Below are 13094 nucleotides of genomic sequence, written 5' to 3' on the forward strand. Positions count from 1 at the left end.
TATGCCCACCCCCTCCGCCCCACAGCTCCAGCTACCCCACACCCCAAGGGACCTCTGCCCCTACCCAGTTCCCCCTGGCTGCCCTCAGCTGCCTCAGGGCCAGTCACCCTATCCCATGCAGCTCTATGCTACACCCCACCAGTGCTTCCCACCTCAAATCTCTCTCATAATCAGAGGCTTGCTATTTGCACAGGTATGAATATGCAAATTGGCTTAAGTAAGGGGGATGAAATACAACAGGGAGCAATGCCCCCCCAGTGTGCCAGTGACATGCTCCCGTGGGAAGGCATTGGTTTTTAACCCTCAAGGACTGAACCGAATGCTGTCACCATGACTTCGGGGCTGGCTGAGCACAAGCTCTTTAGTGCAGAAGTCGCCAGCCTGTGGCACGTGTACCTCAAGTTGGGAAAGCCTGGGAGAGAGCAGTAGATGGGGTGGGGAGCACAGGGCAGGGAACAGAAAGCAAAGCGTCAGAGCAGGCAGGGAAAGGGGAGCAGAGCGGTGTTTGGGGAGGCCTGGGCCTTAGCTTGGAGGTTGATGCCCTACTACTCCAATACAGTAACGCCCAAACCTGCCACACGGAAAGCAGGGGACCATGGCAGTCAATGTGCTGCTGCTGTAAAAGGTTGTTAACATACACTCAAGAGATCCCAGGCAGAGGCCATGACCCTGCTACAGAGGAAGGCGAACACCCCCAGTCAGTACCCATCTGACTAGGGGGGGAAATTCTTTCCTGACTCCAAAAGCAGCATCAGTCTGAGCCTGAGTGGAGAGGCAAGACCCTCTAGCCAGGACCCTCTGGCTTTGGTCCCAGCAGGAGCATTGGCACAGCCCAGTCACCATCCCCAGCCTGGGTTGCACCCAGCACCCAAGGCGTCAGAGGGAGGCTTAAACCCCGCTGACACATGTAACAGCAAGTAGGGGGAAGAGGGCAACCAGCAAATCCCAGAAGCCTAGGTAATCCCCATAGCAGAGCACAGGCATCACTATGCCTAGATCATCCCTGACCAGTGCCCATCCAACCTCTCCTTGAACACCTCCAGTGATGGAGAGTCCACAATGCCACTGGGCATCTATACCACTGCTTCACTTGTCTACCAGGAAAGACGTTTTTCCTGAGATCCAATCTAATTTCATGGCTTTCTTTGAGTATGGAGGGGGTTTTTTGGCAAAGAGAATTGTGATAAACCTAGGTTTGATTGCAAACCGCAGCCTAAAAATCAGCTCCCCCGCACCATCAACATGCCCTGGATGGAAGCTAGCTAACTTCTAGATCTCTGCTACTTGATGGTTATTTAGCCGGGTCATTTAAAGTCTCTAGTGGGATTTTTCCATCCATCTCAGCTATTCATTGTTGCCAGTGGGTCAATCCTCTGCCCCTGAGCAACAGGAGTCTGGCAGCTGACACACTTGGCTTGGCTTTCTCCCAGCACTCTGGGGCCTGGATGAGTGAGAGTGAGGTGGCATTCACCACTGGTTACCGAGATGGGGCTGAGAGCGGGTGGAGACATTGGGGGGTGGGTGCTCAGAGCACCCTCTGGGTGGTCCCATCCAGCCCAGTCCCCTGCTCCAGGCAGGGTCAAGCCCCATCCAAACCACCTCCCACCAAGACACGTTCCTAACACAACACTGCAGCCCTGTGCATAGTGACCAGACCCTGAGAGCCCCTGACTCTGCCAGGGGACAAGGGCAGTCCATGCATGCCCTACCACTGCGAGGGGGGTTAAATGCACTCAAGAGACCCCAGGTAGAGGCCATACTCCTGCTGTAGAGGAAGGGAGCCCCCACTCCAGGCCATGCAAGTCTGAGCAGGGCAGAGATCTCTCCCTCATCTCCACTGCAGCATCAACCTGACCCTGAGCAGAAGGGCAGGACTCTCTAGGTCGGACCCTCCAGGATTGAGTCTCAGTGGGGGCATTGGCACATCCTGAGCTTGAAGCCAGCAGCTAACACTACTAAGGAAAGGGGAATGTGCCCCCCCGTAGAAACAGAAGAGGGGGCAACACCTACCATGACCCACAGAAAAGCCCAGATGCCTGGGAAACACCGGACCCCAGGTCAACTGGACTTCGGCTAAGCAGGGAAACCCAGAGAGGCATCAATGGGGTTCTGCTGGGATGCCCAGAGGCGCCTGCTCAGTCTACAGCCATGGTGGAAGGGAGATCCCTAATGGCTCAAATACAGTCAATGTACTGGTACAACAGGAAGACAGAAGAGGATGAAGGGAAAGAAATGGAAGACCTCATCTGGAGGAGAAGGGTCTGACATAGACTTTTTCAGGAGTAAACCCTCTGAGGAGGGCAGTGGGTGGGGGTACAGGTATGGGGATGGGTGCGCGGTGCAAACTGCGTAATGGGTTTTAGTGTGCTTTAAGCTGCCAAGTGAACCACAGGGGCCACTTGGCAAAGTGTTGGAGGTAGAGCAATAGATAGATAGATAGATATACATTTTTTTTTTTGCAATAATAATAATGACTCAAATGCCTCCCACTTTCACTTCCAGTGGGAAGATCTCAGCTATATGCTGACTTTATGGAAATGAGAGCCTCCTCCCTAGCCTGCTCCTGCGGCCACACAGCTGAGGGCAAGCGAACCCCAAACCTCCGGGCTTGGGCTGGCACACAGGATGCCCACCAAAGGATTTGGAAGCATCTGAAGCCCCAGGCGGGGGTGGAGGATGCGTGCCAATAGCAGGGCCACATATGGCTCTTGAATGACTCATGGATTTGGAATTGATGTGGCTAATTTGACTTGGGATACAAAAAATTTTCCTTAAAAAAAAAAAAAAAAAAAAAACTGGCTCGGGGGGTGCTGCAGAGCGCTCAGCCACGGCTCCCGGGCAAATGGCCCCACAAGCCCCAGGCCTCCAGTCCCACGCACCAGGGCAAGCATCTGTGGCTCTGGGGCTCACAGCCCTGCCCTGAGGCAGGAAGGACAGATGGCCAGGCCCTGCTGGACCAGCCTGGCTGGGGAACCCAAGGAAGGAGCTGGGGGGGATCCTTTGCCAGAGAACCACCCCCAGTTGCATGCCGCAGACCTCAGCCTGGCCCGTCACTGTCATCTCTCTGCTTTGGCCAGCGGATGGCACCATCGCTCCACCTGCCGATGGCTGCGGCAAGAGGCAGAGCCCCAGCAGGCCCCAGGCGGGCAAGGAAGCAGTACATTTCCACTGGCGGGGCTGGGGCTTGGTGCCAGGGCGCAGCAGCAACCACCCCACCCCCAGCCGGATGCAAGCACCACTGGCTGCGGCTGGCTGGCTCCCATCGCAGCAAAGCCGGGCCAGGCCCAGGTGGAGGCAGGACCTGGGGGTCTCCCCGCTTCCAAAAAGTGACAAGGCAACAGGCACTGCCTACGCGCGGCAGCTGTGGGGTTGAGGGTGCTGGCACCACTCCAGCCTGGCTTGGGGCCACAGGGACAGGAACTGAAATGGTCCCTGGGGACTCCCATCCCCCCACCAGCCTGCCAGCCCTTAGCCCTAGGCTCCCTATGACTCCCTCCCAGGCTCCCACCCATGCACACAATGCACTGCTGCCCCCGGCTGCATCAAACCTCCCCGAGCTCCAAAGGCAGCTCAGACCCCCACCTCCAGCAGCCATGGGCCCCCTGCCCCCAGCCGCAATCCCCTGCCCCAGTGGCAGTGCCAGGGCCAGATCTGTGCTGGGCCCTCTATTGCCGCAGCAGGGGGACATGGGGGGGCCCTGCCCCAGCCTAGGTGCCTCCCCGAGCTGGATCCACGGCTGGAGGAGGTGTGGGGGAAATCGTGACCGTGTTCCCCTTCCTGGCTCTGCCTGCTTTGTCTCCCTAGCTGTGGCAGGAACAGAGGAGGAGCTCTGGCAGCCCAGGGCCCCCCCTTCTCCGCTCCCAGCTCCCGCCTGCTCCCTGCCAGTACAGGGAAGGTGTAATTTTCCACTCTTCCCCCAGCAGGAGCCAGGTGCAGGGAGCAGTCGTGTCGTGTGTCGTGTCCCCCCCCTGCATCCCAGCAGGGAGGCAAGAGCAAGGCCTGGCACAGATCTGTGCTGAAGGGGTGGGAACACCCCCCTGCTCTCCACATGCAGCAGCCCAGACGTCCCCTCCCTCCCTACCAGGCTCCAATATCTGCACTGCAGAGGGGAGCGATGTCAGATCCATCCCTGCCCAGGATGCAGCCCCCCCCCAGGCACCGTGGGACACCAGGGCCGGCCAGACCGAGCCCAATGATCCCCCTGGCAGGGGCGGTACCCCACAGGCGCAGATGCCCATGCCCACTGCAGAGGCAGGGCTGGGCATCTGCTGCCACTGCAGACACCAGCACTTGGGGACAGGAGCTTAGCAGAGGATGATGTCAGCGCCAATACACCCCCCCACCCCAATCACCCAGGCTGCTGGCAAGGGCAAGGAGAAACCAGGACTGCAGACTCCTGCAGTGAGGAATAAATGAATAAAGCCAGCCGCACACGGCTGTGGAGATCAATCCCAGCCCCAGCCTGGGTCCCCTGGGACCAGAGCTGAAGGGAGACACTTAGCTGGTTGCAGAGGCAGAGATCCCAGCAGAGAAGACACAGGCCCAACCAGCCTGGGAGGTCAACACCCAGCACCCCAGCTGCCGGGGGCCACCTGCTAGGGGCAGAGCAAACCTGACCACCAGCCAGCCTGTTCCCCAGATTCCTGGGCAGGCCTCCAGATCTGTTGGGACCCAACCTAGGAAACTGAGGCTCTCTTCCTGCCTCGCTACCATGTCCCTGTGTGATCTCAGACCCATCCCTTCACCTCCTCGGTCCTAGCCACTGTTGTGGGGCAGAGGAGAGCTGGGGAGGTGTGGCTGGTGGGATCCCAGTGCCTGGAAGACCACGTACATCCTGTTTATGGCAAGCAACTGGCTGTTCTCAGAGCCCCCGGGACTGGGGCGGAGCAGGGAGGGCAGAGCGCCAGGCTGCAGGAAGCTATATAAGGATTGCAGAATGCGCTCTCCCGGATTTGGAGAGGGATCTGAAGCTGGGGCGTGGTCCAGCTGGCACAAATTCCCCAGGCATCTTTGCAGGCAGTGAGGAGGACAGAGATGTTAGGTAGGGAGGGGAGCAGGGATCACAGCAGGAGCCGCTGATTGTCCCCAAAGCTGCTAAGGGAACCAGCCTATGCCTCCCCTGGGCTGGGTGCTGGGAGCCAAAACTCATAGAAACCTCCCTTCTGGGTGCTGCTCTGCTCTCTGGCTTCCTTGCTCTCCTCCCCCTGCTTGTGGGGCTCAGGGCCATGAAGGACAGAAGCCTGGTGACATGAAGGTGTTAGCAGAGGCATGATCTCCGAGTGGGGCATCTTTCTGAATCTGGGACTCCCTCTTCAGCTGCTCCACCAGGCAGTTCCTGCATCCTAGTGCCTCTGCCAACACCCTTGGCAGAAATACGGGTCAAGGGCCTGCAGACCAGGCCTCTAGCCATTAATGAGGGAGATCCATCACACAGGAGAGTCTGCGTGCATCTTTAGAGATGGGTGAGAGGACCCTAGCCTGCCCTGGCGATGAGAACATACCTCCATCATCCAGTCTAAAGCAGGCCCTTTGCCCACATGGCAAGGAGACGGCTTTCTCACTTGGGCTCCCTGCACTATGGACTCCAATGCCTGCCTGACCTTGGGGAGAAAAGAAGTTTCTGCAAAGAGACCCGTCAAGCTAGATCCTTAAGAGAAAGGCTGACTTTGCTTTGCTTGAGAGAAGACCAAGAGCAAAGCAGTCTGGCCTGGCCAGGGGCTGGGTCACGTCTGACTGCCCCCCACAATCCCCAGCAAGCGGCCTTTCCCAGATGCAGTGTCTGCTCTCCCAACTCCTGCTGCCTGACTCTGACTGACAGTCTATCCAAGGAGCAAAGCCCAGCACAGCTCCAGGGATACAAGGCCTTGCCCTTCCTGGGAGCAAGGATCTTGCCTCCACTGCCTAAGCAGAGAACCAGGGAAAGCTCTATCCTGATAAAGCATCAGCCTCACCACCCTCTTCCTCTTCCTGGGGGAGACTGGCTCCGTAATGCCAACTCTCATGAAAAAAATCATGAAACTCCTGATTTTCAAGTCAAATTAACCCTGACTCATGATCTCCTGACAGAGAGATCAAATCTCAGGAATGTTTTCTTCTGGCACGTGTAGAGGGGGCCGAACTGGAAAGTCCATGGAGGGAAAGGGGCAGGGGGAGAGGGGGCAGATTGAGGCACCACAGTGAGGGAGGGAGTGGGGCAGGGACTGGGGTGAGTCATCCAAGAGCCATGGGCGACTGTCTGTGTGCACATGTGTCCATGTGTTTGCCCCTCACTCCAAAACCAGAACCCACCCCCAGCCCTGCTGCTGCCCCTCACATCTGACCCACAGTACCATGCACCTTGCCAGGGTGTGCAGGGACCTCCCTCCCCAAACCCTGCACACACACATACAGACCCCCCCCCCCCCCACCACAACACCAAACAACAACCCCACACACACACACACACACACACACTTCAGAAAATAGCATCTCTTGATTTTTGTCTCATGACTTTTGGCACAGTGGGGCTGGCAATACTGCAGCTGGTGATGCCACAGCCCACCTCTGCCATCTCCCTTGCTTATAGCACCAGTACAGTAGGTCTCTTGGCCATCGTGCTGCCTTGTTAGCTCATGTCCTTTTCTAGGTCACCTCTATCTTGCCTTGCCTTCCCTGCCACAGCATGTCAGCCCAGCGAGCCTTGAGAGCACCCCACGAGCCTGATCCATCAGTGCTTGTCACCAGCAAATGTATCCTGCTGGGAACCCTTCCTCTCCCAGCTGCTGGGAAAGACACTGAATGAAGCAGAGCCGAGAACAGGGAAGCCTGCTACACGCCACCTTGTTGCCTTCGGGCTCCCCCATTTCCATTCCAGTCTGAGATCCAGCAGCTGGGCCTCAGGCCTGTGAGCTGGGTAGCCACCCAGGAAGAAGCATACTAGCTTATAACTCCCATGCAAGGCATCATGGCAAGCCAGCTCACTGCAACAGGCAGCATTGGGGGAGTACATCCTGTACCTGCTAAGAGCTAACGCAGTGACTCACTATATTATGTCAGGCCACCAGTGCAGAAATGGGCATAGATAAGCACTTGCCTGTAGGAGTGGGCACAAGGAAGCTACCAGGCCATGTTGGGGAGTCCTAAGCACTGCATACCCCTTGTGGCTCCATGGGGGGGGGGGGGGGGTCACTACCTCCCTTTTTAGTCTGCTTCCAGAAGTTCACTCTGAATCACAATTAACACATCAGAGAAGGCAAATGGCGAGGGGGTTTCACAGGAGCTGAGATGCATAGGCCAGCCATCATGCCCCATGCTAATAAGGGGCATAGGCTGTGATTCAGTTTCCCTGCTCCACTGGCCAGGAACTCATTCTCTGCAAGAAATGGATGGGAAAACAGACATCAAAGCCAGGACTGCATCCAACTCCTGCACACCAATGTAGAAGGGCAGGAATCTGGAACTTGCCTCAAATGATGAGGATGAATTTGTTGGGACCCGAGTTCAGTAGCAAGGAGCCCTGTGGCTTCTCTGCTGTATGTAGCTGCTTTTGGAAATGTTGCCCGATGGCTAACATCCTGATACACCAGGGCCTAGTTCAGAGGACCTTGCTTTGGCTTCTCTTGTACTTATCCAGGTAAAATAAAAGCTGTGGTGTAACAGCAGGTCACAACCAGATCATTGATTTTGCCCCACTCAGACCCACAGACTAATACTGCCAAGATGGAGCTGATCTAAACAAAGACGGCAAGTTGAGCTGTAGCCAGCTTCTGCTCTTCCACCTAAAGCCTTCTTAAAGGCATTTGGATCCTCACAGCTGGGGCTACACCAGCTCCCCAAGTACGTGAGGGCCACAAACCAGACCAGGCCCAGTATGGGGGTGGGGGAGGAGGAGAATGAGTCTCTATAGTCACTGCTAACAGGGAACTTTCCTCACCACCTTTCAGGGGATAGTTAGGAAGGAAAACAGCATTTGGACTCAGCCCTCCTAGCTGTGGCCACTGATGCCCACACCCAGATCACTTCCCCAGTTCCTTTTTGAGTGCTTGCTTCTTTCTTCCCCCGACTGGTTTCACTTCTACAGGGAAAACAGGAAAACCCCTCCCAGGCAACAGTTGAGGGCCACACTTGAGCCAGAAATTGGGGGTCTTTTTGCCCATGAGCTCAGAACACTAGTTTCCCAAAGCTACAGATGACTATAGCAGGGGCCTGGCCAGCTTCCCTCTCAAGATGCACTCACTGGAGTTGAAGCCATCTCACCCCCCGGAGCAGCAAGTGGAAGCCAGCTGACCTACCTCAAATATTACACAGCCACTGCATGTAGGCTGAATTACCTCAATGTACTCACACAGGGGTACAAAACAAGCCAAGGAAAGCTGGACTGGACTCATGAGGCTATTTTCAACCTCCAAACAGGCTACTTTAAGTCCAGAGCTGCACGATCACAGCACCGTGGAGCCATTTTGAGCTACCGCCAGCAGATTTCTTCGAAAGCAGCAGTGTCAGACCTGAGTCAGTGTTGACACATGCCAAGAGCAACTGCCCTGGGGTTGGGATACAGCAAGCTGTTAGCAGGCATGCTGTTTACTTTGCAGGTATTAGCAGAGGGCTGGGCTATTGCCAGGGTTTTTAAGAGCCTTGTAGTTAAGCTACAGAGCATTAGGGTTTTTCTTCTTTAACATTTGGATTCAAAAGCCAAAGTAGTAAGATGAAAGCCTACACAGATCAATCCTGTCCACTTCTAGACCAATACTCTGCTGAGCTGAAGCAGCTTGGCCGATTAGGCAATTTTCATGGGTGATCATTTGTGTAATGAAGATTCTCAAGCTCACCTCTATCCCTCAGCTACTAGCTGGTCCAATAAGAGGCATCACCCACAGTATCCTTACTTCTCACATGGTTCCTGGACCATAGCAGCCCCAATACTACCCCAGGTAGTGGGGTAATGCATTTCAAACCTCCCAGAGGTGGGCACTGCCAAACTAGAGGCAGTGCTTCCAAGTGAGGTACTCTGTGCATCTACAGCACACTGCATACCTACAAGTGGAGACTGAGACTCTTCAAGTTGAGGCTGCTTATTCACTATTACTTATTATTTGCCCTGTGGTGGCCTTGAAAGCAGTGCCATTGAAGCCTGTCAGCTTCCTTGCTGCTGGCCTTTGTTTAAAAACAAAAAAAAACAAAAACAAAAAACCAACATTAAGGCTGTTAAGTCTCAGATACTGCTACCCTCCCACATCCAAGGGCTATAAAGTCAAAGAAGGTGCCCTCACACCCACTGGAAACTTGAAAACAAGTGTGAGACTCATATGTGGTTGAACTTGTTTTATTTCAAGTCATAATCATAAACTTAACTCTGAAGTCCAGCTGGACTCGTGACAGTAAAGGGAATGAAACCCAATAGAAATGCAGCAGTAATTCAGGAGCACAAGGATTACAAGAGGAGGTTGTGTCACCTGGGAAGAAGGGTGCCAGCCCAGGTTTCAGAAGGAATGGTTGGTTGGCTGGCAGGCTGGCTAAGACATGAATTATGACAGCTGCCCACAGTCAGCGATGGTGATCTTCTTGGCCGTCTTGCCGTTCTTGGAGCCATACTTCTCTATTTTTTCCACAAGAGGCATGCCATCTTTGACACGTCCGAAGACAACATGCTTACCGTCCAACCTAGGAGTGAGTAGAGGGATCGAGGTACCTGAATGAACCTGTCCAATGCAATCTAGGTATAACCTAAAGCCACCTAGTCTAAATGTCTGTTTGGCACAGCGAGCCAATACAGTCCACTCTTCCTGGTATGCTGAGAATTAAGGGATTATACACTTTCTTGGGTATCACTGTAGTGATATAGGCTTCAGTGAACTCTGAGTGCAAAGAACTCTAGAGCTATTCTGGTCTAAAAGGCTTATGTTCACTGATCAATTACAGAGCTGTGTTAATAACAGTTCTGTGGACAGGCAACCAAGCTATAGCAAAGCAGCAGCCTCTTATTGTACTGGTCCATCTCCCTGAGCTCCCCAGTCCTTACCAGTCAGTCTTGGCAGTGCAGATGAAAAACTGGGATCCATTTGTGTTGGGACCTGCATTTGCCATAGACAAGATGCCAGGGCCAGTGTGCTTCAGGACAAAATTCTCATCCTCAAACTTCTCCCCATAAATGGATTTGCCACCAGTTCCGTTATGCCGTGTGAAGTCACCGCCCTACAAGGAAGCACACTGTGGGTCAGACAGGACAAACCCACAAATCCCCAAGTCACAGGCCTCAGATCTACCCAAGAGCTGATCAGTCCAAAAGGGAGGGGAAGGCTGGTGGCAGAAAGCAAACCCACGCCCTTTATCATTGTTCTATGCTAGCTATGGCACAGAACAAACCTCAAGTGGGTCACTGAAGGCATATGGTACTTTAACCTAGTTCCTACCAATGCCTTATCAACTGTTTTTTATGGAATCTTCTACAAGGCCAACATTCAAGGCAAAAGCAAGCTGCCTACCTGGCACATGAAACCAGGAATGATTCTGTGAAAACAGGACCCCTTGTATCCAAATCCTTTCTCCCCAGTGCTCAGGGCACGGAAGTTCTCTGCCAATTAGAAGAGAAAGTAGTCAGACCTTGTGTCACCCGACCTCAGGGCAAACACACAATAAGCGTGTCACACACAGTCAATAAAATCAGCTTAACGAGACTGCATTGCAGTCTCATCTGGAGAGGGGATGTACAGACCTGCAGTCTTTGGAACCGTATCTCCGAACAGCTGAGAGAGAAGAAAAAAAAAAAAAAAAAAAAAAAAAAAAAGAGAGAGAGAAGGCAAGAGTCAGTTACATCTCAGCCTGAGAAGTGCTTGCCAATGCATGCATCAAGAAGCAAAAAGCTAGTGTGCAGATCACAGTTCAGTTACCATGTAACTGTCCCTGTCTGAACAAGGGTTTAGGTTTTTCATACTGTTACTTCATGCCTCAGCAACAGTGAGGCCTACATGCTTATTCCCAGGGTGGTGCACATGCATTTTAATGCAGCCTCTCCCAGAGGGATCAGTGTACATGCTGCAGAGGCAGGGGAAGAGCCAATGCTCCAGAGACATGTTTTAAGATGAGCACTCCACTGCATGGATTTACAGGTTTACAATTAAATTAAAAGGTCTGATTTCAGGCCATCCAGGCAGCAGACAAGTCAAGACAACTGCCTCCCTCTCCCCCCCCACCCCAAAACAACCCCCCCCCAAAAAAACAAAACAAAAAACCCTTCCCCTCAAAAGGTAGCCTTTACAACAGTAAAGCCTCTTCAACTGCAAGCTAGGATTATGTTAACATGCCTCAGTTCCTGTTTAGTAGGGTGCGAAATGCCTGTACAATGAAATCCCAGCTGACTAGATCATGTTCCAGACTTTGACCACCTGCCCCTGTTTAAGAGTAGAACCTTGCAGCCAGAAGGACCTGATGTGAGGGTTTCAATGTTCATTCATAAGATCTGATCTCCCCTTTCACACAGCTGATGCTTCTGTATGCCTTTTTTACCACAACCTTCTGCTAGAGAGAAAGACAGAGGAGTTTTCTACTCTGGAAGGCTAGAGTTGATGATCTTATTAGATGTTTCACAGACAAAATGGAGTCCCTCAGCAGAAGATGCACCACCCTGCTGGCCGCACAGCTCAGCTGTCTGAGCTTTACACCTGCTCACAAGGGCCTTCGGCTCCAGCATCAGTCAGTTGGATATTAAACTGGAAGATGCAGCTCAAGGGACTTCACCAGGGCTACTGGTCCCTCCAGGGGCAAGCCTTCCGCTTAAGAGGACAAAATTCATCTCAAGCGGGGGTCAGACTCCAAAGACTCAGGGAGCAGGGTTTTCTGCCTGGCAGCCATAACCAACATACCGCCCCCCCCCCCCCCCCCTCTTTAGGTACAGATAAAAACATCCTCTCTACAGCCTCACTGTTGTGGCAGGGACGTTTACTCTTTTGCCAAACCCCAAATTTGCCATGCACAAGATGCACACCCATAGACCCCAAATGAGATGCATCTGATGCATCTCTTCTATGCAAGGGCTTTTATTCTTCCCCTTTCAATCAGATGGGGAAAATGAAGTCACAGGACAGCAGATGTGTATTTATCTTTGGGATTAAAGCTAATCTAGCCCGTGAATCATGTCTCACAAAAGGGATCCTCTCTATAGAATCTCTCTGGCTGCAACAGCATTGTTTCCTCCAACAGTTCTGCTTTATGGCCCCAGACCATCTGTTTTCTGCCAGGGATTCTGCTTTAAGACATAGCAAATCTCTTTAAAATGCAACTTAATCCAAGATAGAAGCAACACAGACTGGGGTGACAGGAAAGTTTCTGCATGGGACTCGCAGGCATCTTGAGGAGAGAATCCTGCCAGCAAGTGGCACTTTGCAACCCAGGCCCCCCAGCAGGGGCCCAACAGGCGGTGGCTGCACATGGCCACACATTCCAGTCATGCCTCTGCCAGGCATGTGCAGCCCGAGGCTTCAACAGGTCTGGAGCACAAATAAAAGCCTGGGTGCTCCTGCTTGGAGGAAGGCTTAACTGTGCACAGCCTACCCCTGGTGCCAGGAAAGGGAAGGGGGGGGGGGGGGGGGGGGGAGAAGAGTAGAGGTGCATGGCTACAAGGGCGAGTTGGATCCTGCCTATCATAAGTGTTCCCCTCCCCACCAAAGCCATCCTCAGCCCCCTCCCTCCCAGGCAGGATCAACACTGAGTCAGGAGAGATACAGGATCCCTCTACAGAGGACCTCAGGGGTGTGAAGCAGTAGCAAAGCCAAGGAGAGGGCGGGTGAGGGGGGCAAAGAAATATGCTGAAGACATGCAAGGCACCCAGAGCACAAGAGGCTCGAAATCCGTAGCACAAAACCACAGCCTGGGCTGGGGCGATACACTGGAGATCCTCTACAGCAATGCAATGCAACTGGGGGCCTAGGCAACGGGAGCGCCATGCGGGATGCCACACCCAGGGGTGGGAAGACGCGCTGCAGATCCACCATGCAGTGGTGTATAAGTAATGTTATATGGGGCCCCACGCCCCACAAGGGGTGCGATCTCGGGACCCCACGGCCCAGCCACGTGGGGCCGCTCCCGCGCCCCGTTCCCGCCTTCCGGCTGCGCGCGCAGCG

At 53.8% G+C, this 13094-nt stretch overlaps 1 protein-coding gene across 1 annotated transcript; it reads right to left on the reverse strand.

Annotated features, from left to right (window-relative positions):
- Positions 1 to 9285: 9285 nt before the first annotated feature.
- PPIA (peptidylprolyl isomerase A) lies at positions 9286 to 10728 on the reverse strand. Its single transcript, XM_006035540.3, has 4 exons — positions 10691 to 10728; positions 10461 to 10549; positions 9998 to 10170; positions 9286 to 9639 (listed from the first exon to the last, which is right to left on the reverse strand). Exons 2-4 carry the CDS (start codon positions 10467 to 10469, stop codon positions 9504 to 9506), a joined length of 318 nt encoding a protein of 105 aa, XP_006035602.3. The 5' UTR covers positions 10470 to 10549; positions 10691 to 10728; the 3' UTR covers positions 9286 to 9503.
- Positions 10729 to 13094: the final 2366 nt, after the last annotated feature.

Source organism: Alligator sinensis, unplaced genomic scaffold, assembly GCF_000455745.1.
Source record: "Alligator sinensis unplaced genomic scaffold, ASM45574v1 scaffold1462_1, whole genome shotgun sequence".
NCBI classification, from domain to species: domain Eukaryota; kingdom Metazoa; phylum Chordata; order Crocodylia; family Alligatoridae; genus Alligator; species Alligator sinensis.

Excerpts from the sequence above, each read along its gene's own strand:
- PPIA (XM_006035540.3), bottom strand. Across the intron at positions 9,640-9,997 it reads TGCACTGCCAAGACTGACTG|GTTGGACGGTAAGCATGTTG; the intron begins GTAAGGACTGGG and ends ACTCACTCCTAG.